This window comes from Boleophthalmus pectinirostris, unplaced genomic scaffold, assembly GCF_026225935.1.
Source record: "Boleophthalmus pectinirostris isolate CB_2022bp ecotype Guang Dong unplaced genomic scaffold, ASM2622593v1 HiC_scaffold_1, whole genome shotgun sequence".
Lineage (NCBI taxonomy): Eukaryota > Metazoa > Chordata > Actinopteri > Gobiiformes > Gobiidae > Boleophthalmus > Boleophthalmus pectinirostris.
Genome location: NW_026570970.1, coordinates 22,638,264 through 22,664,310, shown reverse-complemented (window position 1 = coordinate 22,664,310; position 26,047 = coordinate 22,638,264). Strand labels below are relative to the sequence as shown.

At 37.2% G+C, this 26,047-nt stretch overlaps 1 protein-coding gene across 1 annotated transcript; it reads right to left on the bottom strand.

The window, feature by feature from the left end:
* Nucleotides 1–4,323: 4,323 nt before the first annotated feature.
* parp4 (poly (ADP-ribose) polymerase family, member 4) lies at nucleotides 4,324–25,912 on the bottom strand. The gene is made up of 37 exons (XM_055148572.1): nucleotides 25,768–25,912; nucleotides 25,278–25,405; nucleotides 24,749–24,941; nucleotides 24,000–24,123; nucleotides 22,628–22,706; nucleotides 22,447–22,551; nucleotides 21,503–21,655; nucleotides 20,133–20,270; nucleotides 19,331–19,501; nucleotides 19,084–19,235; nucleotides 18,875–19,006; nucleotides 18,626–18,724; nucleotides 18,361–18,544; nucleotides 17,466–17,607; nucleotides 17,257–17,399; nucleotides 17,023–17,154; nucleotides 16,396–16,482; nucleotides 16,151–16,315; nucleotides 15,989–16,035; nucleotides 15,800–15,881; nucleotides 15,580–15,717; nucleotides 15,074–15,263; nucleotides 13,124–13,194; nucleotides 12,695–12,882; nucleotides 11,217–11,316; nucleotides 10,963–11,133; nucleotides 10,786–10,866; nucleotides 10,419–10,499; nucleotides 10,198–10,293; nucleotides 9,235–9,357; nucleotides 9,097–9,144; nucleotides 7,552–7,608; nucleotides 6,078–7,453; nucleotides 5,955–6,000; nucleotides 5,772–5,874; nucleotides 5,553–5,682; nucleotides 4,324–5,409 (listed from the first exon to the last, which is right to left on the bottom strand). The coding sequence occupies exons 2-37, from the start codon at nucleotides 25,401–25,403 to the stop codon at nucleotides 5,199–5,201; spliced, it is 5,664 nt and encodes a 1,887-aa protein (XP_055004547.1). The 5' UTR covers nucleotides 25,404–25,405; nucleotides 25,768–25,912; the 3' UTR covers nucleotides 4,324–5,198.
* Nucleotides 25,913–26,047: the final 135 nt, after the last annotated feature.

Below are 26,047 nucleotides of genomic sequence, written 5' to 3'. Positions count from 1 at the left end.
CTGTGTTCATGCTTTGCAGACTATTGCGATGATATTAATTTGCATTTCACTTTTGCTTTGGACCATTGCTGACGTTTCCTTGGCATTGTGTTATCGAATAAGGAATTGGAAGTCAGCTGAACAACGCTGCTGTCCTCCTTATTATAAAGTTGTGTATGAACATCTTCTGGAAGAGCAAGTCAGTAGCTTCCTGAAGGAGGAACTTACTCAACTAGCAACTGAGAGGGCGAAGGTCATTTGTCAAAAACATATCCAAATCATTAAAGATTATGAGAAAAACATTGATGATGATACCATCAACGTTGAGGATTCATGGCATAAAATATCTGCTTCCGACTTTTACATGGAACGTGAGGGACAAGAGGAGAGAAGAGAGGAGAGAAGAGAGGAGAGAAGAGAGGAGAGTCTAGAAGAGAGACCAGAGGAGGAATTACCAAACTCACCTCAAAATGGAGAAAATATACCTTTAGACAATATGAACATCTGAGCATATTAAATTTAATACATGACATTTTTAATAATGTGATTTGCTTGTTGCCAGGTAAGTCTCAGATCCATCTCAAACTGGTGTTACAGAACAAGTCATTCCAGTTTTTTTCAGAGTTGGTTCCTGTTGTGATGTGAGCGCAGTCCTCCTCTCCTAACTGCCCAATGCCATTACCATTATCAGGCTGCTGGGCTCTCCAGAAACTACCACAAAATTGCATTGTTAATATTAATTTAGAAAATATAATCTTTGTTCTTCATAACATGTATGAATTGTATGTTATTTATGTACATTTTTAGGAGCGTTCCAAATCAGTAGGCTCTTCTATAATTCAATAATAGTATGCAGTGTGTGTAATTCCCGCTATCAGCAAGATTTTTTAAATAATATTTTTATTTTTATTTTTTACAATAAATACCTGTAATTGAAAACTGCAAAGCTATAACATCTCTACAGAGACAGCCCCCCCTCCCCACACATCCCCATTACCACCAGAAAAGGTACACATTGCACTTTCAATGTAAAGTAAATGCCTACTCTGAAAAATAGAGTACTACTAATAAGCAAAAATAGTCCACTGTCATTTAGATAGACCAATGTCATTTGCACTAAGGGTAGTCTATTTGTATAACATATTACAAAAAGTGATTGACTGCAATAAAAGTAGCCATTATTTCTTTACATGGTTGATGTTAATAATTCTTCACAAATAAAAACTGGATTTAAAAGAATAGCGGCTCTCTCTAGTGGACACTGTGCCAAACTATAACAATTACTCATAGTCCTTGCATGTAAATAGTAACATCTCTGAAGAATGCAAAAGTAAGTTCATTATGTTAAAGTAGAAGCTGAGGGTGGGATTAAATAAGTTTTTCCTCTTCTGCAATTTTTTTTGTTCTTGTTTCTGTTGGCACGATTGCACTGATGTCAATATGAATGATACTATGTTCCATTGTAAAAGAATGTAAAATGTAAACATGTAAAATAAATACAATTAACATAAATACATAAAAATACCCCAACCAATCAAATTATTTAAATTACCCTTTTACTATGAACAGCCTACATATTTACCCCCTTACCTTGAAGTCAGTGGATCATCACTGACCCATCTCCAGGTCCCTTCTTTAATGGAGTCAGTGAGACCAATCCACAGCATTGTCTGTTCTTTGATGAGACCAGAGAGAAAAGCCTGAAACAATCAATACATAAATAAAATGTCCCTTACTTGTAAAATGTCAAATGTTGATAACATTTTTGTGCACTATACTTGCTCCTCTGTGCTGTCTACAACCACCAGACGGGCTCCTCTGTTTCTGCAGTCATTTTAGCTTTGTCTCCATGATTTAGACTCACTGGAGATGAGGTAACAGTTCCATTCAAACATTCTCCATCCTGAAGGACACTGCACTACATCCTCTGAAAAATAATAAGTGACATAAAATACAACCAAACGGACCACACATTTTAAAAAACTAAATTAAAGTTAAGGATCCCCTGCACAATTCCACCTTTGGATTTTATGTAGGCCTAACTAGTACTAAAGGTCTCATAAAAGCATTATTGTAAATTGTTGTTGCCGGGTGCTACCATAACAAGCACTATAGTTTAATATCTTGCAGCTCATTATTTAGCTGAAAGGGATAAAAGTGATTATTTTAGGTGTCCATGCATATTCATTTAGACTGTACACACTATTTTGTCACCGAAAAAGCATGTATGTAAGTCACACTTTTTATAATTCATGTGGCATTAATAAAATAGTGGAACATTCAGAAGTGGGACAAGGACAAGGACCTGAAAGGCTGTGAAGAACAACCATAAGACCCTAGTGTACACTGTAGCAGCAGGAGCTATATAATGTTTAAATTCCAATGAGTGTGCTTTTTGGGCTATGGGTTTTCTGCATCAAGAGACAAAACACCTGCTCGACTTTTTGGTAGAAATAATAATAAACCACATTATTTTTATTGTGTCCACACTCACTGTTCTGCTTTTGAAAGCTGAGGCTGGCATTCAGAAGGTCCCTCTCCATGGTTAGATGGGCTTTTATTTTGGTTAGTCTGAAACTGAAAGACACATAGAGAAGAGGTCTGAAAATGATAAGAACACTAACCACAGTAGGGGTGTGCAAAAATATCAAAATATAGATATATCGTATTGTTTAATGTGATGATACAGTATTGATATCATGGGTTGCTGTATCGATATATCGCCAAGAGTATTTTTGGTATATTTTACTAAATTATTTTGTTACAGAGCTACAGTTTTGTTGATTGTTCAGAGGAAGGAAACTCATTTATGTGACACATTTGACATTTTCACTGTTTTGATGATTAAAATGTTTGTGTTTCATGTGAACTTTGCACAAGAAATGGTTTAACAAAGACTTTTACTATCACAGCTATGATTTAGCCTTTATTTCTATTGAACTGTATCAAATCGATTTGAAATATATCATATCAAGTTGAAAGTGCACTTTATCGAGATATGTATCATATTGTGGCCTATGTATCGAGGTATGTATCGTATCGGCAACTGCTTAATGATACCCAGCCCTAAACCATAGTTTCATTGGCAACCTTCCACTATGAAACTACTGACAGTTATGCGAGTTCTGCCTGACTTCATGTTTTTGTGACCACTTGATCCATGTTAAAGTTAAATATTGTTGTTTGAAATAATGCAACACAACATTGAAAGATACTACTTGAGTTATGTGATAGCATTCCATAATGTTGGATAGTGGCGCATTAATTTAAATAATAAATAATAAAAAATGTTGACTTACAATGAGCTGCAATGGCAGTTAGGGAACACAACAGCAACATGCAAAGTATTCCCAAAAAAATAATAACAGAGCGAAGTCTTTCCTTAGAATGATGACCTAAAAATAAATATTCATGTGTGGTACACCTAAAAAAAATGTGTCACCACATTAAATAATTGTTATTGCAGTTATGATTATTATTATTATTGCTAATAATTTCTAATAATTAAGAGAATATATTTTCTTTTGCATAAGCTCTCTGTACTCCTGTGTGGATGTTGGGGAGTCGGGTGAAATTTGGAACCTTTGACGCTTGTCGCGCACCAAAGGTCTTGTTTTGAAAAGGTATGTCTTGTTCGACATTGATATAAATTTCCTCCTTCATTGCACTTGGATTCTGATAGTTACGAAAAGTATGTGACAGATGAATGAAAGTGAGTTTTGTTTTACTTAGGGGGAAGTGATGAGTTTCAGATTGTATTCACTATTTTTATCCAAAGAACTATAAAACATTTAAGGACACTCTATTGTTCTTTCTTTATTTATTACCTCCGCCAAGGAGGTTATGTTTTTGCCGGCATTTGTATGTTTGTTTGTTTGTTTGTTTGTTTGTTTGTCTGTTAGCAACATAACTCAAAAAGTTATGGACCGATTTTGATGAAATTTTCAAGATTTGTTGGAAATGTGAAAAGGAAGAACTGATTTAATTTTGGGGGTGATCCGGAAGAAATCCTGGATTCTGGATCACTTTGAAATTTTTGTTAACATTGTGGTAAATGGGGCCAAAAATTTTGTTTCTCAATATCTCGGTTAATTATTGACCAAACCCCATGAAATTTGACTCAGGGATGGACAATCGGATCCTCTTTCAAATTCCAAATTGAAAGATATCAGACAAATATTTATGGAAAACATAATTAATATGAGGGGGACTGTAGTCCTTGGCAGAGGTCTGCGCTCTCTAAGTGCTCTTCTAGTTTCTTCTTATTATCATTCACAAGTGCAAGCAAGCAGAATATTTTCGGAAGTATTTCATTAAAAATAACCAATACAAAAGCTGAAAAACTCAAGAACAAAGGGTTACTTTAATTATACAGAAAAGACAACAACTATACTGGATATACTACACAACAACTTATATGTACTATATTTTTTTTTTGTCACTAATACACTAAAAATGATGCTAATATTTAATGAAGAATATGACAGTTATCTAATTAAGCCTTTTGAACCATAGCATTTATTTGGCTTCATATCATTTTGATGGGTTCCTCTCTGAGACAACCTTGTCAATCCAGGCTTTAAGAGGCACAAAAATGATATGATCAAATTAATATAATCAACCTCTAAACACATTTTCCTTAAGCCGTCCACCTCAATATTATATTTAAGAAACACTTGCAAGTCCCATATACTCTCAAAAAGTGAATACCCTGTATCATCTATGAGCTTAAGGTCATTCAGCACAACTCAAAATAATGTCAGATTGTATTTTAAAATGAAGAAAAACAGGTTCAACCTGATAATTCCTTATTTTAGTGACTACTAGACCCAAGATTTAGCTATAGTCCAACATATCAGCATTTTTACCAATATTTTAATTTTAGTCTCCCCCCATTTTGCCTTATTCAGACATGTCAAACTCAGGCCTGTGAGCTAAATTTGGCCCGTAATATAATTATATCTGGCCCACGAGATCATATCAAATATGATTGATAATTATTTATTCAATTCTGTGAATTTGAGTTTGACACCCCTCACAGCAAGAAGATTCCAGGTTTGATCCCTGGGGTACCCGGGCCTTTCTGCATGTTTCTCCCCGTGTCTGGATGGGTATCCTCCGGACACTCCGGTTTCTCCCATCAACCCAAAACATGGTACATGGGTCTCCAGGAAGAATAGCTGATAGCGAATGGAGGTCACTTAAATACAATCAATCAATCAAAGCATTATTGGCCCTTGGTATGGGGTGGGGTTCAGGTTAAGTCCTGTCAGAGGGGAACAATGAAGGATCCTTTCTGCCCCAAGCAGCTGTTTTGTGGAGGAGTCCCAGCTAAGACCAAATTCCAGGCGGCTGTAGACACAGGGGTACTGTCGATCAGCCCAACAAACCCACTTCACTGCTCTGTTTACTGCCTCCCAGTGGTCAGGCCTAGAACACACATGAGAGATCAAAAGATGAGTGTGCCTCTTCTAAACATGGTAGAGCATAGTTCATGTACACAAATTATTTTAAGGGCCACTACTGAGAGCATCAAAAGCCATTAAAGGGTCAGATTTAGCAGATGTACTGACCTGCACAAGCTGTCCTCCAGGCAAAAGAGAGTACGCAGCATTTTTCCTACTGGAATGTTTTCCAGTCTCATCAGTTGCAAAACCAGTAGAGTTGCCAGTAATTTCAGGATGTCTGCATGGGCCTTCAATCCTGGGACCCAAGAATAATAAATAATACAGAAATAAATATTCAAAAAGCAAACAAGCATTATGGATTACCCATGTGAGCGTAAGCCTTACCTAGTGAGGAAATGCCCTTTCTTTTTAGGAAATCACAGGCAAAACGGGAAATGTCGCAGTTCAAAAGCTTACCGAGTTGTATTGTCAATTCCCAGTAACCTTCCTGCAACATACATTTAAATGTGTGCACACATTTATCACAGTATCTATATATTCAATAGATACAGATATACATTTTCTTACCGAGTGTTGCAAACTGAATATTATTTGCCATTTTGACATGCAAGTGCTGGCAGAAGTGGAAGCTATTTGTTGATTGTCTGAGGTGAGGCCCCTGTATGAACATAGTCTGGTTTTAAGAGGAACTATTTTAAATTCATCTGTCCTCTCCACCTCAAATGAGGCATACTCATAAGAAGCAGGATGAACTTTTTTTCTTTTTTCATTTTATTTTTCATCTTGCCGGCAGTTGTTTGCTGTTCACCAGCAATGGTCACTGAATCCAGGGTTATTGGAGGTGCCAGACATTGTTCTCTTTGGGCAGTGTCGAGACTAAAAGTACAGCTGGTATTGAAACTCTCTTCTTCATAATCAGCAAATGAAAATTTAGCGGTGAAACGTGGTGGAGGGCGTACTCTTGTGGCAAGGGAGGGTTTTTGGACCTTGGTAAGGGGAGGTGCTGGGAGTGGCTGCTGTTGACCCAAAGTAAAGCTGCTCTCTAAAGACACATCATTACTGAATTTTATAGCCTGTGTGGCCATTACACTAGCTGATCCATATGAACTGGAGTAATCATCAGGAAGTGGGCAGGCCATGATGGGTAATTCTGTAGGAATCCTGTAGGAAGGTTTTTGGACTGGGGCAAGGAGAGGTGGTGGATGTGCCTGTTGACCAAAAGTAAAGCTCTCTGAACAATGCTCTTTTCTATCTGATTCATTTGGCTCGGACAAACCTTTAGGAGAAAGTGGCAGAAGGGGTGCTCCTATGGCAGTGGGGGGTTTTAGGATTGGGGGAGGGGGAGGCAATGAGGACCCCTGTAGATGAACCATTTCTAATTTACTAGATAACGCTGGAGGGACTATGTCTCTCGGCTGGCCTGGGAACGCCTCGGGGTCCCCCCTGGAGGAGCTGGAGGACGTGTCTGGGGTGAAGGAAGTCTGGGAGTCCCTGCTTAGGCTGCTCCCCCCGCGACCCGGCCCCGGATAAGCGGACGAAAATGGATGGATGGATGGATGGATAGATCTAAAAACAGGGGAGGAAAGTTCATGAACATGTGCAAAGCGGGGTAGCCCTGTGGCAAGGAAACAATTTTGGAATACGGTATAATCCTGGGCATAATTGAACGGTGTACAGCATGGCGGTGGTGGCTGGCTCCAACACTGAAGGCTAAGAAGTGCTGGAGTTGACATTGCCCTTTGGTGTAACACTGGTGAAGAGTAATCAGCAGTAGTTGGTACAGCAGGTGGACCTGCTAGGCCAACATGAGAAGAACTTAGATCAAGTGGAGTGAGCATAGCAAAATCTTCTGGAAGCAAATCTCCTTGTGCCTTCTCTTCAAGGGACATTCTCTCTGGTCTGCTTGAAATAGAACCAAGAAGACTACTAGCACTGGTGTTCACTAGCTTGTTCTTCTCCTCCATCTTGCGAAGAGATGCACCTCCAAAGCCTTTATCAAAACACCTGACCTTTTTTAATGAGTTAGGTGGTCCTATTTCAAGATCAGCAGTTTCAAGAATTAAGTCCTAAGTGGATGAAACAAGGAACAAAATGTATTATTATAAAACATGTAAAATGATGGCAGTATTATTTTCAAGAAATCAATCTGAATATTGCTTCTTACTGGCAATGACTCAGCATCACTGATAGAACAGAACAAGGCAAGTTCATCTTCCATATCCTGACAATAAAGCAAAACCCAAAATATACTGAGTATGAACATGAATGATTACAAATGATTGTGTCTTAAGTTAATTGTGTTATTATGTGTTATAGTGTCCAATACTACATCATATCATTGCCAGAGGGAATATAATCCTGTTTATGTTGTTAATGTTGTACTATTCTTTTGAAACAATAACTCTGTATTTATAAAACATTTCTAATGACTGAGAGAGATGAAGAATGAAGAGGAGAATAATATTTATTTTATATAATACCTCATAATTGTAACTGCACTGAGGCCAAAGGAGTAGAAACTAAAAAGTATGGATATATATGACAGGACACATTAGGAGAAGCCACAACAAAAGGGGATGATTGCTGACAGCTGAAAGGAATTGTGTGTCATGCAGATGACTTTCTGTTGTTGTGTTGAGCTCCACTCGTGAACAACATGACCAAAGACTGCATTGTGTGTGGGAGCGGATCCAGCTTGTGGGGCTGACTCTCGACAATGAAAAATGTTTTTCATGTTTTTGGGCCACATTGTCACAACCCACTCATCGAAGCTGACCCTATCAAAATCAAAGCAATTAGAGACATGCCCACACCAAAGGATGCTGTTGATGTGAAAAGGGTTATGGGCATGTTTAACTATGTTGGCAGCCTCTACCAAGGAGGAAAGACAACAACATCCTAGCTATCATGCAGTTTGCCAACAGGAAAAATAAGATTGCGCTGCTGAAACAAGGAAGAAAATTGAAGGGGACTAAAGTTTTTCGACCGCCTACTATGGAGAAATGGACACTACACATAAAGCCAGATACCTGAAGAAGCTAAACAAAATCTGGAATACCTGGGTGAGCAACTGTAAGGTATTTATCAAGCTCAATGAAACACCGAAGGAGGGCAGGGTTTTGGTCATCCCAAGTATGGAGGAGCTGAATAAATATCCCCTATATACCCTACTTACAAACGAATAAGAACAGAGAAAAAAATGATTACTAATTTCTATTGTGATCTATTAAAACAAGATTGGAACAATGTGTATATGTAGGGACATGTTGATTAGGGTTATAATTTTCTGGAAACATTCTGCTCACTATACAATAAGCACTGTGTCATGACTGGTGCTCCCCTCCCTCCTTTCTCTGTGTGTGTGTGTGTGTGTGTGTGTGTGTGTGTGTGTGTGTGTGTGTGTGTGTGTGTGTGTGTGTGCGTGCGTGCGTGCGTGCGTGCGTGTGTGGTATATGGATATGGTAAAGATATGCCTCTTACAATCTGGAAAAAAAAAACATTCAAGGAAAGAGACAACGTACTGTGCTAGGAAAGTTGTTATGATACTGACTACTGCGCAAAAGACACTAAGCTGAAAGGGGGAGATGTACTCTGGGTAAATGAGTAGGAACTAATGAACTAATGAGTGATTATGGAGGGACATATTAGGATGGGGACTGTATGGAATGTGTTGGGAATAAAATATAATAAAGTATCACTTAAAAGCTACCTCATAAAGTGTTCTCTCATCACTACCAAGAGAAGATGTCTCGCTTCCCTGAAAATAACACAAAAATATATTGTTTAATCGGTTCAGGCAACCAATACAAGTTAAAATGTTTGGAATTATTATTTTTTGAACAATTACCGAAGAAGAGGAACTTGCAACTTTTTGCTTTTCCTCAGCCCAGCTCATGTAGGGCAAGAAATCGACATCTTCCTCAGCAATTAGTTTGGGTATGTCTGTGAAACCTCTCTCTTCTTCTGAGCCCTAAAACAGGTCACAATATACATTTATTGCCATTTGGTATAACGATTTTAAGTACATCTAACAAGCTCTTGTAATTGGCTCTTACTGAACAATATTGTATCAACATCTAATGATGTACATATTCTATTAAATCTTTTTGTGATATTTTATCTTTTGAAGACAAAGTTTATGTGGAAACCAAAAATATGATGTTTAGATATGATCGATGTATAGATAGTGGCTCGAGTGCGACCTGTTGTTGTGTCCTTAGGCAAGACACTTCACCCATCTTGCCAAGTATGGATGTAGTGTGTGATTGATGTCCCTTCAGTCTCTCCAACTACCAGTCTACTCCAAGGCAGTTGTGGCTATAATAGGCTCTGTGCACAACAGTGCCCGGAAACTGCACTGTTAACATTACTACTTCCTATTCAGTTGTGTATCTATGGAATTTTTGCTGAGTCGTGTTAAAATGAATAAATATTTAAAGATTGGACAACATGTTTAAAACTACACAAATCAAATAAATGCTTCACCGGAGGATACTTCTGTGTTTAGAAAAGCAGACGCTAACATTAATTTTGAGACAAAATAAATATTAAAACAACAATACAAACTGAAGTCATCTACATTTAAAAATAATTGAGTAGTCTCTATTTTAATTAATTTGAATAGGTTGTTTAAACTATGTCTCAGTGACATTGTGGGCTTGCTAGTGTGCTGCTGTGCACAGAGCCAGTTAGAAGGCACAATGTTGTATAAATGACTAACGCACAGTATTCTAAAATTACTTTGAATGTCTGGGAAAGACATGCATTATTATTATTATGCAATATCAGTACAATAGTGAAGGTGACATACTCTTTCCTCTATGGCCACAAAACTGGTGAACTGAGAGAGGATGGAGAACTCTTTACTCATCTCAATGACAAATGACTTGAGCTCAGCTTTCTTTTCCTGAAAATACGATCCGGTGTTATTAATATTATAGCACATGTAAAAACAAACACAACAATAACATACAAACAAAATCATAAAAGATGTAGCTTTATACTAGTTTAAGCAGATATACAGAGGCATACCTCATGAAGAACTGCATTTGAATCGAGGCTGCCATCTTCAAAATCCCTAATAATAGCTCTTGCAGTAAGTTTGTGAAGGAACTGTAAAAAAGATAAATTATCAATCTGATACAAAAATTTTATTATTATTAATATTATTATTATTTTATTATTATTATTAAGTGAGCAGTCTGATACATGCAAATGTTGGCTTACTTTACATGTTGAAGAAGAGCATATGATAATAAACTAATGAACTAAGTAACAACACTAATACAGACTTTTAAAAGAATACTTAGAGCAATAGTTACAAAACATTGAATATTAAGCGAACAGATCCAATATGTGTGTAAAACTTGAATTTGTTCTCTTTATGCCTTTGTCTTACAGTGCCCTTTGTCTTTTGCAGCTCACTTGTCGACACCATAGTTTTAATCTCCTCTCCACTAAGGTTACCAAGGAGTGTGGCCTGTAAAAAAACAAATTCCAATAATAAAAACTGTGTACATATATTTACATTACATTCCAACATGCACTGAGTAATATTTATTTTAATTCCAAATACCTGAGTGCAGTGTGGGACAAAGCCGAACACCAAAGTGTGGCAGTCATTAAACAGGGCGTGGAGCTGTTTTGGGGCTTGCACAGGAGGGGGTGCATTTGGGTTAAACTGTTGCCATTTCACTGACACAGATCTTGCCCCTGGTGCTAGCATACGCTTAATCTGAGAGGTCACCTGCAGAACAATATAAGAAAACAGATCAAACCACATAATTTATAATATAATAATATGATGGTGCTATAGAAAATATGTCTCACCTTTTCTGACCAGGTATGTTTGGATTTGGTGTCAAAGAATTCATAGGCTCCACCTCCAGCCTGAGCCAGAGCCCTCAGCATGTGCCGGTTAGCTGTTGGACTAGGGTGACATACACAAAATGTTGCAAAATTTATGTTATTCCTTTAAATTATAAATCAGGAATTACAAGACCAAGGACTGGCCCCATAAAGGAAAAATATATATTTACACTTATACACATTAGGTCCTTTATTATTTTTATTGTAAATAAATGAATTATATATCTCAAGATCTTACCCCAATAATGTTCGCTGATGATACGACTTTACTCATATCCAATTCAAACTTTAATGTTCTAATAAATCAAACTATTGCTGCATTATCTGCCTATGACAAATGGTTAAAAATGAACAAATTATCTCTTAATATCAAAAAACTAATGAATGAAAATAATGAATGAAAAAATCATTTCCAGCTAACCCTAAAATCAGAATTTAATTCAAATGAAATCCACCAAATTTCTGTGCGTCATTGTCAATGATAACCTAAACTAGAAAGAGCATGTTGACTGGGTGACCAGAAAAATTGGCATCTTGGCATTTTAAGAAATGTTTGTAAAATTCTGGATTCAAAATCTATACTTACATTATATTATAGTTTAATTTATCTGTCATATTGTAATATAGTCTGGGCAAGCACTTTCTCTACTACTCTGAACAAAATATTATTGCTGCAAAAATGTTTATTTTAGAACTGCAACTCATTCCATGCCACTAACATCGTCTGCAAATTTATTAATCAAACTTAACATTCTTAATATTTATGATATTAATATTTATCAAATTTGCATTTTATGTATAAAATTAATACAACTATGATCCCTAATCATTTCACATTTTACTTTAAAACCAATGCAGAGATTCACAGATACAATACTCGTCAAAATCATAATTTTCATGTTCCAAAATGTGTCACATCAAGAGCTCAGTTATGCCTACAATACAGAGGCTGCACATTCTGGAGCCAGTTTTCACATCTGGCTAGTGATGGCATCAGAAGCGTTGTTTAAAAAGAGTCTGAAGAAATGTTTGATATTTCATGATAATGTTGATAATCATTCAATTGTGGGATGTTTCATTGTATTTTAATCCATGTTTGAATCAAATGTATTTAATCTAAGGTGCGTAAAAGTAATTTTTTAAATTAATGCACAGCTATAATGTTCAATTTTAATGTATTCATAAAGGTGGAGGCTTTAATATAAGCCCTTTTGTTTTTTTTTGCCTCTTTCAGCACCTACTTTTTTTATCTAGTGTCCTTTTTATTGTTACATGTTATATATGTGCAAAATTTTAAAAAAGCAAAATTTATTACATTAGTGTGGTACGTTCCAAGAAAGTTAAAATGTCTCCATGGAAACAAGTAGGTGATGTAGTAACGAGGGATGAATAGTGCACCTTAAATATAGACACTATAAATTACTATGATAGGTCCAGACCTCAGTCCGCAGGTGAAGAGGCGACTGTGTGTGCTGTTCTCTCGGATCAGCTGCAGTGTGAGCTCCGGGTTTTGGATGTGACCATCAGACAGCAGAAGCAGGTTCCTCGTACCTCTGGTAGGAGGCAGCAGACTCATGGCAAGCAAGGGCCTCCACAGCTCAGTGCTGCCCCCGGCTGATGAGAAGTGCTGGGGGAAAGGTGTAACAGGCATTATAAAGATGATGATCAAATCAGGTATTCCTTTTAATATGAATTTTCAGAATAAGTAGACAAGCCAGTAGCTGTCAACTCTATGCATTATCCTTATTATTGACCACAATTTGTTAGATAGGTATTTTTTAATGTAACTTAAAATGATCTAACAAATTGTGCATGCATTTTAAAAGAATACTAATAATATAATTCCTACAATAAAAAACACATATTACCTTAATGAAATTTTTTGCTTCATGGCGAGCTTCAACAATTGGTCTGGCAGACAGAAAAGCCTCTGTGTGATCTAATTGAAAACACAAAAAAGAAATACTTGTGATATTTAAAATTTAAAGTTTATTATACTACAGTATAATAAGTTAAAGCATAATATTATCGCTTATATTGACAAAACAAACACTTATATTGAGACTAGAGATGCGCGGTGTCCGCAGCTTAACCGCGGGTCGGGCGGATGACGTGACGAAAAATAATATTTTAATTAAATTCGGGCGGGTGGAGGTTTAACTACTCAAATTAAAAAATATATATATTACAGCCTAGGGGTGGGCGATATATCGATATTTTAAATATATCGAGATACTTTTTAAACTCGATATGAATTCTGACATATCGTATATATCGATATAATGCTTATATTCAATTTTGATTTCGCCGCTTCGCTTGTTTACCTTCTCTCGCGTCGCCTCCGCCTCCCTGATTTTGTTCGCTCGTGTCTCCCTCACTCGTCACTACCACCGTGAACACCGAAAGTTGGTGCCAGTGAAAAGCTTCAAGCACCACGAACCTTTTCCACCATTTACAGACAAAACCATCAGCAGCACATCCTCATATTCCACCGAGTAGCGTCCTTTTGCCCAAAAGAAGCTAAACGAGCTGAGCTGCACGAGAAGTGCGCTGTTTATGCAAATGAGCCATGCGCTTAAGTTTGGTTTCTGTAAAATGTAAACACACGTGCGCAAAACTGCATTAAACACATTATTATCGCAAACGGGCTGATGTGGCTCTAGAGTCTTTATGCTTTATATATTGTAAAGTTTATTTATGCAGAAGATTTTAATTAATAATCTGCTGCAGTGTCACTTGTACAATAGTGTTTGGAAACGTTGGGTTTGATCTGCAGTGGATTGTGGGAAACCTCAGAGCTCCTTCTGCTGGTGAGGAACATGGATCTGTTAAAATAAGGAACATCCTGAACTTCCTCTGCTAAAGGAGCTCATGGTTCTGGTTCTGGTCTGGATAACAGAGTTAATGCAAAAATGAGATTGTGTTCAGTTGTTTTATTTATGAATGAAAAGAAAAAAATATGTTATTTATTTTATTTTACAGTTAAATTATTATTTATGTACTTAGGGTTTTTTGTAATCTTAAATGTTCCTATATGAACTGCCGACCTCTTACACTTCAATAAAAAAAAGGACCTTGTGGAATTTGGCAGATTTATTTTTGCAGTTTTCAGTTTTAGGGGGTTATTTTTTCTTGAACATATATCGAGATACAGCAAAATATATCGAGATATATTTTTTGATCCATATCGCCCAGCCCTATTACAGCCTATATTGTTAAGTGCTATGAGATATGCGTCTTTACTCCTATGTGCAATGATTAGAGTGGTGTGTGGCGTGAGCGTGACTGAGTGACTGCGTGCGCGCCCCCGAGGCACGCGCTTTTTGAATGGGCCCACGGAGCGCACAGGTGTCTATGTTTTACTGTATGTGAAATGAATGGTAGGAAGGCGATCAAAGCGAGTCAGGAAGCAATTGCCCTGTTATTTAGTGCATCACGGCAACTAAAGCCACGATTCTTGAGCAACGAACTGGCTCATTTATTGAGCCCACGCACTCACGGTGAGGTTCTGAACAGGGAGTTAAACCCTGAGCAACAAGCGGCATTTTGTTACAGACAATTAAGAATGCGAACATGCACGTTGAGCGAATAGAGCTATAGAGTTTAAATTTTTATCGACACTCCTTAGTTTGTTTGCTATATGATTGTTCTAAAATCTAAAATCAATCGGCAGATGGCGGGCGAGTGTGGTTTTGAAAATTGGTCAAAACCTTGGGTGCAAATGGATAGCGGGCGGATGATGAGTTTTGTGTCGCGGTTGTGGATGAAAAAATAGCCCATCCGCGCATCTCTAATTGAGACATCACATGTACACTTACCGGTGCCAAAGAAAATTACATTGAGTTGGACATTCTGTTCGAGGGTTTTTAGAATCTGCAGAGCAAGCATTTGTGCTGTGTTCAAGGACTCTCCTTTCATAGACTGAGAGGCATCCAGCAATAGCACAACTTCATCTGAGGTGATACAAGAAGGGGCCTCAAATTTTGGGTAAAAAACCAGCATACAAGCCTTAAAAAAAAAGAAAAAAAAAAGGTGAGTATAGGTGAATGTGAAAGGTGTAGGTATAAGGTGAATGTAAAAAATATAGCAAAATATAGCAAAAATATATGCTGTATACACCGTGCATCAGCATGATTAATATTTTATTGCCAATTACCAAGAATGCTTCTATGCAATATTGTACCAGCTATCATTCTATTTCCATTTTATGTCAATGCTGTTACTAAGCTGTAAAGTTAACCAAAGTATGGCATCATTATTACAGCATTATTCAACAATATTTGCATTGCACAAATTTTACAGAGGTAGTCATGAGTAGTGAAACCTGGCTGTCTTTGCTGGGATGTTTCTCGACCCACATCCTAGGCACGTGGACCTCAGTCAGAGTGACCAGGAGCTGAAAACCTTCTGGTCCCATAACTTCTCCGGGCAACACACTTACCACTGCCTTACAGTCAGTTTTCTGAAAATATACAAATAGGAATGAAATTAGACCTGAGAAATTTGTAAAAGAGTAAACTAATGTTATCTGTAAAATGTCCTACCTTTATTTTGACTTTATGAGTGGTACATTTTACTTCAGTAATTTCACGAGGCATTTCAATTGACATGTCAAGATTAAATTCTCTAAGGAGAAAAAGTATTAATATATTATTCCATAAAAAAATTAAACTTAACAATAGCATTTAATTATAATGACGCATATAAACTTAGCTTAAACCGAGAAATTTCACCTTGTATTAGCGCGTTCATCAGTGACACAGACTTTTTCTACAGTCACCTGGGCAAATTGAGATAAAAATCAGAAAAATCACCAAATTATAGTAATACTTTAAATGTATTGCATTTTAATTGCTTCACTATATGATCTGACAACAATTAAAAGTGACTTATACCTGCGTGGTCTGGTTGAGTGCTGCGCTCTCCTGCCATGGAGCAACACTGCTAGGCAAAGAGAAGAAGACACTCCCATCTTTAACGATCAGTTCAGACACAAAGGTAACTTTAATCAAGACTGTGGCACCAGGAGGCAGATTACCCACACTTATAGTAAACACTTCCTATATAAAGACAAAATGACAAGCTGCTACAAGTGATTTGTTATATAATATTTGATGAATGATTGCAAGACTCAACCCACAGGGGCATCCTGGTCCATCAGGTAGGCTCCGTGGCCTTTCTCAATCGCCTGTTTGTACTCTCTTCGAGCAGTTTCCTTCTCTTTTACCTACAGCAAAAATAAAAGAAAAGACAAATTATCACTTGCTTAAAACTAAAAGTGTCTATTTTTAAGGCAAATATTAGTATCCTCTCCTACCAATTAACTTTTTGTTCTCTCTCATCAGGCCCATTAATCTTCCAGGGAATTGCATTTTCAATTTAATCATCCTATTACCCATCCTACACATTTCAATATTAGTTTGTACACATCAGTTTTGTCAGTCAATTATTGACAATCAGTTGTCAAGAAATTCAAATTGAAACTCCAACATATTAATCTTTGGTAGGTATAGTGCATGTAACAATTATTTCAAGCAACTAGTCGGGACAATAACCTAATAACCTTTAACGGCTATATAACTATGATCGTAGGTTTGTATTTTATCACAAAAATGTTTCATGCCTCTCACAAAAAAACTGGTCCACCTCTTTATTTCCTGGTCCATCCCTTTATTTCAAGTAGACTGGATTATAATGGCCTCAAAGTAATCCACTAAGGAGTTACAACTCAGATACTCTTGTTCACTATTTATTACATTTAACTTACTTGTCCCACCACATGTTTGCCATTGATGAATGCTTCAAATCCAGATACTGCCGCAGAGTCATCCAGTGGAAAAACATACTTGGCCTCAATGGGCACGAGGCTCTCATTAGTGTATTTCTGAAAGATGATGACCTATATTTGACATAGAAAACATAAAAATTTAAAGTTATATTGCTGTTGTTTATTGTAATTAATTATATTATAGCATAAGGTCAAATACAATAGTTGTTATACCTGAGCAAGCAAGTCCATAAGTTTACATTTGATGTGAACAGCCTGCAGTGGTATCTGTTGTCCAGAACTATTCAAAAGTCCAGCAGTGACATTTTCAAATGGATTTTTTATATCACTGATGCCATCCTCAACTGTGCCTATCCCTATAATCATAACATGTCAAAAAGAAATTACACCCTAATTAAAGATTGCTGAAGAAAAGAGTTTACCTTCTTCGGGAGAGGGCAGACTTGGCTCCTCTGGTCCAACAATCTCAGGAGTGACGTTTTTCAGGTCCTCACCCTCCATGCTTAATCTCACCACATACTGAAGTTTCACCTGATCAGTACTGTACACCACGTATTCATTATCCTAAAACAAACAAACAAACAAAAAAAAAAATATATAAGTCTTTTTTTTTTTTTTTTTTTTCAGAGTCTGTTTTCTCCCAACATCAAATTTTGGGGGGAAATTTCTGTGTGAATTTATATTAGAGTGAATGGTGGTTGATCTGTCAGATCACCTCTCATGTTAGCTGCACAGTCAAAGGTATTACCTACTTAATGCCCATAGATACTAAGTGAAGACAAAAATTCTCTCTCTATTCTATAATCAAATACATGTATTGTTACAGTGTTACAGTTTCATTTTGTAGTATTAAGTTGAAAAGTAGCATTCAAGACCTTCTTCTATGTGATATGGATGGAAAACCAACTGATAACGAGGTACCAACTTGTTTTAGCATGTTTTAAAATGAAGTATTGTAAAGTTGCAACTTTCCCAGATAGTTTTACAATTGCCATATTTGTTCATGTTTCAGCTTCCTGTTATATGTGACATCTTGAGGACTTTCCACAATTAGAAATATATAACATTATGACATGTTTTACATTCTCAATTGCTATGGCAATGGTACAAATGTTTCATCTTTCTGAAACCCATCGATATCAAAACTAGTATAGGACCACATAGTAATATTAAAGAAACTATGATTACTTTGTATTAATTGCTGTAAAAGTTTTGTATTTGGACAACACTAGCATTAGTGTTGTAACTAAATATAGCTAACTATAAGCTTCAATGACCTACTAGTCTAACCACCACAAAAGTAACATTAACTGGTACCGTGAATTCAGACTGAAGACCAGGTTTGTTTTGAACCCCATACACACTGTCGTGACCCTCAGGAGCCTGAGTAAGAGTTATATCTTTCTTGACGAAGTCCTTGCACCGGCCCAACGCTACATCACAAACCAGCATCAATCGAGATCCATCTGTAGAACTGCACTCGGAATATTTCAGAGTAGTTCTATATACCAAAGCAGGACAGATGTTTACAGAAGTTATTTAAGTGTATGATGTCATGTAAGAAAGATTTTTAATTACTAACTTGATGTCATCAGTGAAGTAGATCCCACAGCCAAGATTACCAGCATCAGTTCTTTTTATGCCATGCTGGGCCACGGCAACATGAGGCATGAGGAGGCCACTATAAAGGTAATAAAATATAATACATTATATAATACATTACAGCAAATCAATTGATTAAAATGTATGAGATATGTTTTTTCTTTCAATTTAAGTAAACGCACAAAACCATGTCCCTCTTAATTTCATTCTAAAGTGGGACTAGTCTTACCGAGAGAGAATTCCTACAAAGTTTTGAGGCTTGGATGAATGTAGCAGAGATTTGATGTTTCCAAGTTCACTCTTAAAATTTTGGAGCTCCGGTGCTCTGTTCACACGCAAAATCTGATGGACTTGTATTTTACTGTATTTAACAGAAAAATGAAATAATAAGTAAGTAAGCTGTACAAAAAGACAAACAATATATTTCATATTTTTTACCTGCATCGAAGCAGAGAAGTCACAGCTTCGAACTCTGAGCTATCAGGGGGAACTGCTTCAATACCACATCTCAGCGCCCGGTATTTACCTACACTGGACAGTACTGTACTTCCTAAAGTCATTTCACTGACGTTCAAAATGTCTCTAATTAACTGTGAAAAGGAAGAACATGAGATTTTACAATTACACATATTCTAAAGCACTGATTCAATATTACATAGATTAGTAACAAGATTATAATAGTTACCTGGCAAAGGTCGAGCTCTTTAGAGACTGAAGACTGATTTAAATCCATTCTTGTGTCAAATTGTTTGGGGATAAGAGCACAGTACTCAAACCAGAGGGTGCTTGCCTCTTCCAATTTATGTTCAGTTATTTTTCTTTGAACCTGTAGTAAGAGTCCTTCTGCCCTGGTCACCTGTGTCAAAGGCAATTGTAATTTCTTCATGAACAAAAGTGAGAATCAATCTATCAATCATGTGCGATATTCCTGCCACTTTAATCAGATGGCAAAATAGTCCAACAGAAAAAAAACAAAAACATTTGAGTGGTCATCATTATAATGCTGTTTAGCCATTCACTTTTATGGCACCACTGGCTTAGCTGATGCTTAGCATATACACGCTGGCATTGTAATTGGGATTGAGTAACAGAATATTTGTGCAAATTATTCTTCCAATTCTCAACCCTTGCAATTGTTTAAAGTTCACTGACTTCCTGTTCAAAACTACAGAAATTAAAGACTTACGTCTTCATAACAGCATTTCACTGAAGATTTACATTTAAATGTTTTTAAATTTGGTTACTTGACTATTTTAACTTTACATGTATGACCCAAAGTAAATTTTTTTAAGTAAATAAATTTTAAAGTGGGCAGAGATAGGAGTAAGTGGAAACAAAAGTTTTCTTAGCACTCAAGATTTAAAGGCAGGATAATGCGGGATTACTCAAACAGGCATGAGTCAGTTGAAAAAAAAAAAAAAACTTATAGAAGGGGATTTTACATAATATGTCCCCAGTAATGACTATAAAGACTGAATGTTTCGTACATCGTTCAGACTGATCTTGTGAACTGGAGTTTTGAGGATGCGGTTGATGCAGCCCAGAGCCTCCTGCCACAGCAGCTCCACAAACAGCCCCACCTCTGGAGACAGCGTCCCTGTGTTCAGCTTCTCCTCCAGCAGCAGCTGCAGGTACACACCACGGTATATTAATACACTGCCAGCTATATATTCATTTACAGCACAGGTTAACTTTATTTTTAGAATCAGGTTTGAAATGAACATTTCTGCCACCACCAATCACTGTAGTCACTGAGTATTTAGTTTTCATCTGTTCAGACATTACACTTTGTTGATTAGCTGTGCCTTATCTTTAAATGAGTAACTTACACTTACAGAGAATGAAAAAAAAGATGACCCTGTGTGTTCAAAATAGACCTGTTTTAACTGGTGGCCATGGTCTACTCAAGAAAGCATTTTTTAATTAAAGAAATCTTACTTCAAAATACTAATAATAAAACTATTCAATACAGGATTGACTGTGTCACCTATGGGTATGCTTATTGTGGCTATACCGGCTTGTCATAGCCTTGTCAGAGCTCAGAAGCAAAGCAGGGCTGGGCCTGGTTAGTACTTGAATGGGAGATTGCTGGGAATTTCAGGTGCCACAGTCGGGTGCCAGTGGCAAATTTTTTGTTGTGCCCTTACGCAAGGCCCTTGAGCTGAGGTGAGGCTAGCTTCTCGTGCTGCCTCTACACAGGGGTGTGTCTGCGCTGCACATTTAATACAGAAATATGGATAAATAAATTTAAATCAGACAATATCAAATTTTACTGCACTGATCCTTTTTAAATCTAAAGACATAATTAGTAAGCACATTAACTATACACCAAATCTTGAAATACTGTTAACAGAATATGTGCAGGAAGATTACAAACCATTTTATTTTATACAGTTTGGAGTTTAGCTCACTTGTTTGAGTCGCTTGTCTTCAAAATGGATAATCCAGATTCAAGACCCAATTTGGGTCAAAATCATTAAAGCTTTTTTTTTTTTTTTTTTTTTTTTAAAGGTGAGATTCTTCCATGTTTGTAAAGAAAATATAAGCAACTTAGTGCCCATCAGCATTTTTGCATTTCTGAGCCTACTGCACTTTGCCTCACCAGACCAGCTGTTAAACTCACCGCACATGACTGGTGATGGTCGGAGGGCCTGATGGTGCAGATTGGCAGCTTTGCTTCTATCGGTCCCTGAGGCAGCTTTGGCTACAATATTAGCTTATCACCACTAAGAGTGGAGTGAATAATGCATTGGAAAGTGTCTTTGAATGTCCAAAAAAGGCACAATATAAATCAGATTTATGATTCTGATTCTTATTATTATTAAGACTGCTTGATGGTTGTAATTGCATACTGAACCTGCTGTAGTGGAGTAGATCCCATCTCTTGAGGACAAAAATCTCTCTGTTGCTTCAGACCTTCAGCCTTCATGCACTCTGTAAGGTCCTGGAACACCTCCGTGGCCTCTTCTGATGTGGACAGAAAATATATCTGGTCCCTCACAGCTGCCCCCTGTAAAAAACACATGTGTCCATGTATATATGTGATGGCCAGATCATCCAAACAGTGATATTATCTTGAATGTTGTTTTGAAGTTGTGCAAAATTTAAATATCAAGTATATCATTTATAGTACAAATGCTGCATAAGGGTTGTAAAATCCCAAGCAAGGGTATTAAGTGATATTTCTGCACTTTTGTGGATAATATATATAATAAAAAGTGAGCATTATTTACAGTATTTACAGTTTACAGTATAGTTGACTTATATAGGGCATACATAGATGTCACAATGTAGGAAGCAACCTCTTTATCTGTGTTTGTGAAATCCCTTAGTCGTTCTGATAGGATCCATAGCAAAGGAGAAATTCAACTCTTGTCCAGCTGACAGAATAGAATTTCCCCTTTGCTACTTATCTGTGTATAATTTAGCTACAATTTGAGGCAACAGTAGCTTGATTCCTGCTCTGAGCAAGTTCTGTCATTGTGTCCTTGAGCAAGACACACCTCCCACCTTGACTAGTATGAAAGTATCAGTCTTATCATAGTATTACAATTTCATATTTGGCTTACACTTATATCTCAACTAATTCAAGTCAATTATTGGATTGGCATAATATTGTCTAAATATAGTAATGAAGAAAAATATCAATATTCATTCATTTTGTCAGTATCGCCTAGCCCTCGTCATGGGTGTGGCCAGTTTTGTCATGTTTTTGTGATGATGAATATCCATTGCATCCATTCCATAAACACAATGTATATTCAGGCTTTTGTCTCTACTGTCTCACAGTTCTTGAATTACCTTAGATTGAATGTCATCCTTCCTGTAAGTCACAACACGGTACTGCCTCCCTCTGTCACTTTTAGCACTCTGCAGCTCCAGCAAATACCAACAATGGCTGTTAGGCTACAGAAAAATTAAAACAAGTTATACCTATAGTGAATTACATATTCAAACAGAGAATCAAACATTATTTTCATACCTTTTGAAAGATTGAGTATTTGGCCACTTGAAAGTTCTCAGGAAATTTGGGCAGACCATGGTCTGTTTCAGCGTATACTCTGTGAATGTATTATAACTGTAAAAAATCATGCTGAATTTTTTTATTTCATTACAACTGATACACATCTAATACTTAAAGGTTGTATAGAGGATTTTCCAAGGAATGAGAAATCCAGCGACTGTTTGTCCTTTTTCAAATGTTGCACATGCATGAAACCACCCCCCCTCGCCCACAGCTCCCTACGTAGAAACGCCTCCTCCCTCCTCCTCCTTACGCCAGAAACAGGTTTGTTTACAGCCGGTGCGCTGCACATGACTTGTATACAACTAACTATAGTGTTGGTTAGGCAAAGGCGGAGAAGTGAGGATCGGGGGAGGGGGTGCGCGGATATTTCATGCGAAGAGAAGAGGTGAGGAGCAGGGAGAAGAACGGAACGGGGAGAGGAGAGGAGAGGGGAGAGGGGAGAGGGGAGCGGTGCGCGGAGATTCCGTGCGCGGAGAAGAAGTGAGGAGCAGGGAGAAAAGCGGAACGGGCAGCGGGGAGAGGAGCAGGAAAGGGTGCAGAGAAGGGTGCGCGGAGATTCCGTGCGAATGAACTAGCTACAACACGCAGCAGCAAGTGGACTCTTTCTTTGCCTTGAAAATTACGTTTTCAGGCATAGGATATCGCATTCGTGTCCTGAAAAACGTTTGTCTAGCTCTTGGAAATAAAGTACGTTTTCATAATAAGCAGAAGTTACCTGTCCAGAAGTAATTTGGCGACCAGTGCGTCAGTCTTCAGTCGCGCCATCGCTGGAATGAATCTCCAAGAATCACCTTAGTTTGGCTTCGCTGCTTTTCCCCTTGTCTTCTTCTTTCAGCGACCTCAAAAACTGACTTTCTTTTGCGGCTAACTGCTCCTGGATTCTTGTCTGCCATTGCAACAAACTTTGTGCGAACTGCGAGGAAGATATAGGTCAAAAAGCCGCTAAGAACTGTTGCGTTGGTGGAGTAAACAGCGTCTGTGCGTCTTGCGTCTGTGGACTGCGTGACAGGCGTACGTAAACCATGTAATGGCAGTGCGCAGGCAAGTCAGTTACGCTAGAAACGTAGGGAGATTGATCAGCCAACAGATAACAAGGCAGTGTCGTTATCTATTGGCAAATGTTTAGCCCCACCACGTCCAGAGTTGATGAATTTTTATTCTCTTTTTTTTTGGTCATCATAATTACAAGGCTACTGCACCTCTATAATGCGATCATTGACAATTTGAAACAAAAAAAATCCTCCATACAACCTTTAAATGTGATTACTGTTTAAAAGATCTGAACATTGAATTGCATACTAATACAGAATAAAATATATTTCCAAACCTATATTTGTTTTTAATGATCCTTCCTCTGTCCTGTGGAGACTCTGCCCTTTGCGATACATTGAAAAGTTGCAAAGGTATTGTCTGGGATGTGGGAGTAGTATCTTTACTCTGGGACCATTTGTCTAAAAGGAATTAAATCAATAATCAATATCAATAAATCAGTTTAACACAGAATGATCAAACAGACTGAAATCTATCACATTTGGCAGATTCCTCAACACTGCCTTAGTCACCAACTCTTGACAAAACCTTATGCACACCTTATGAACAAACATGCCAATCAATAAGACAAAGAGTAGTTAAACTTGCTGAAGTTAAAAGAAGACAGAGAAATTACAAATGCAGTCATTTTTAATACTTGTCTAATATTTTCAAAATAAAATACTATTTGGTTCTAGTTAAATGCACACACTTATGTTCTTTTTTAATAGCCCTACATTATTGCTGTATTTGCACAGAGGTGCTTAAATTTATGTCTATTTTAATAGTTATTCATCTTGATTTTCTATTGCATATTTATATTCAATTGCTGTACTCTAACTTTGCATTGCAGCCCTGAATTTTAAACTTTGTAACAAATATAAATGCTTCCCCATTTTTCTTTTTAATATATAGGACAAAATGTTCACTATATAATAATATGGGCAGGTCCTACAAAAGAGAAATTATCTGCAACTCAACTTAATACTATTAAGTAACATACTTTATACAATGTAAACCTGATTGGTGACCAGTAAAATTCAGTACCTTTATATACATTAGGAAGAGAATTTTCTGAAGTGGAAATGTCCAACGTAAAATCCTCCACTGGCAGTCGACAGTTTGCCTCCAGGCAGCGGTGCACATAGTCCACTCCAACCACAGGGATCTGATGTTTCACAATGTTACGAAGTCTGCTGGGACTCAGACTGGACACACCGCTGGCCACAACCAAAGAGCACTGGAGAGAAGAGAAGAAGGTGAAGATGATAAAAAAAAGGTCATATACTATCAATGGTAAAAGAGGTGTCTCTGTAAGTGGAACTCAATCAATGATTCTTTAAATTACAATGTTTACAACTTTATGCATCTAGTCAAAAGAATATTTCTGGCCAAACCTGTACAAATATATAGACCTATATTATACATGTATTGTATTATAATGTATTAGCAAGGCAGTCAGGAATTTGTTTGTGCAAAATGATGAGAACTTGTAAGTGTACAATAATAACAAGGAAACAAGGAAATAACGAAAATAAGTTCCTGTTGTGTTAACTTCAATGCTATGAGGGCAGACCTGTTTATTGACCACAAAAGTCATGTTTCCTCCATTATCGGTCACAGCGTACTTGATCTTCTTCTTGTCTTTGAAAGGCAGACCCTTGAGCTCAAACAGCACGGAGCAGTGCTCGAACACAGCCATGCCTGGAAGAAACGCCCACTGACCGTAAAGCAAACTCAATGTACTGAACTTACTGTAGGATTATTACCGCAATCATTTCCCGTAAAGGCAACGCGGAAGCAAATTCTGAACAACCATCCAGTGACAATATAATATATATTATACCCATATATATTATATTATATATATTCTATGGTTAACAGTTCATTGTTGTTCCGACTTTATGGATAAAAAGGTTTATAAAGGACACGTTACTGAGTTGGCAATTACAAAAGCTTAGAACTAAATCTACGTCAAATGCTTATTTCAGTGTCTTGTTACCTCTCACAAATTGTATTACTGCATAAGTGTTAACTTCTATGCTAAAGAAAAAGACAGAACAAACCTGTACTGCGACTCTCCTGTGATCAGCCTCTGACTGTTTCTCACTGTTTTTCTTCACTTGGACAGATCCACGTGATCAGAGCTCCGCCTCGTGCTGATCTAGTTCCCCAAAGCAGCACAGTGGGTAAAATCTTTTTAAGAAGGGGCTGGAGAGGAAATGAAGATGTTTCAGGCGGCGGCTGCGGATTTATTTATTTAACGATAAGCCTAAATCACTCACTAACAGATGATTCACTTAGCCTTCATTATCCACATGTTTTAATCCATGCACCTTTTTATTT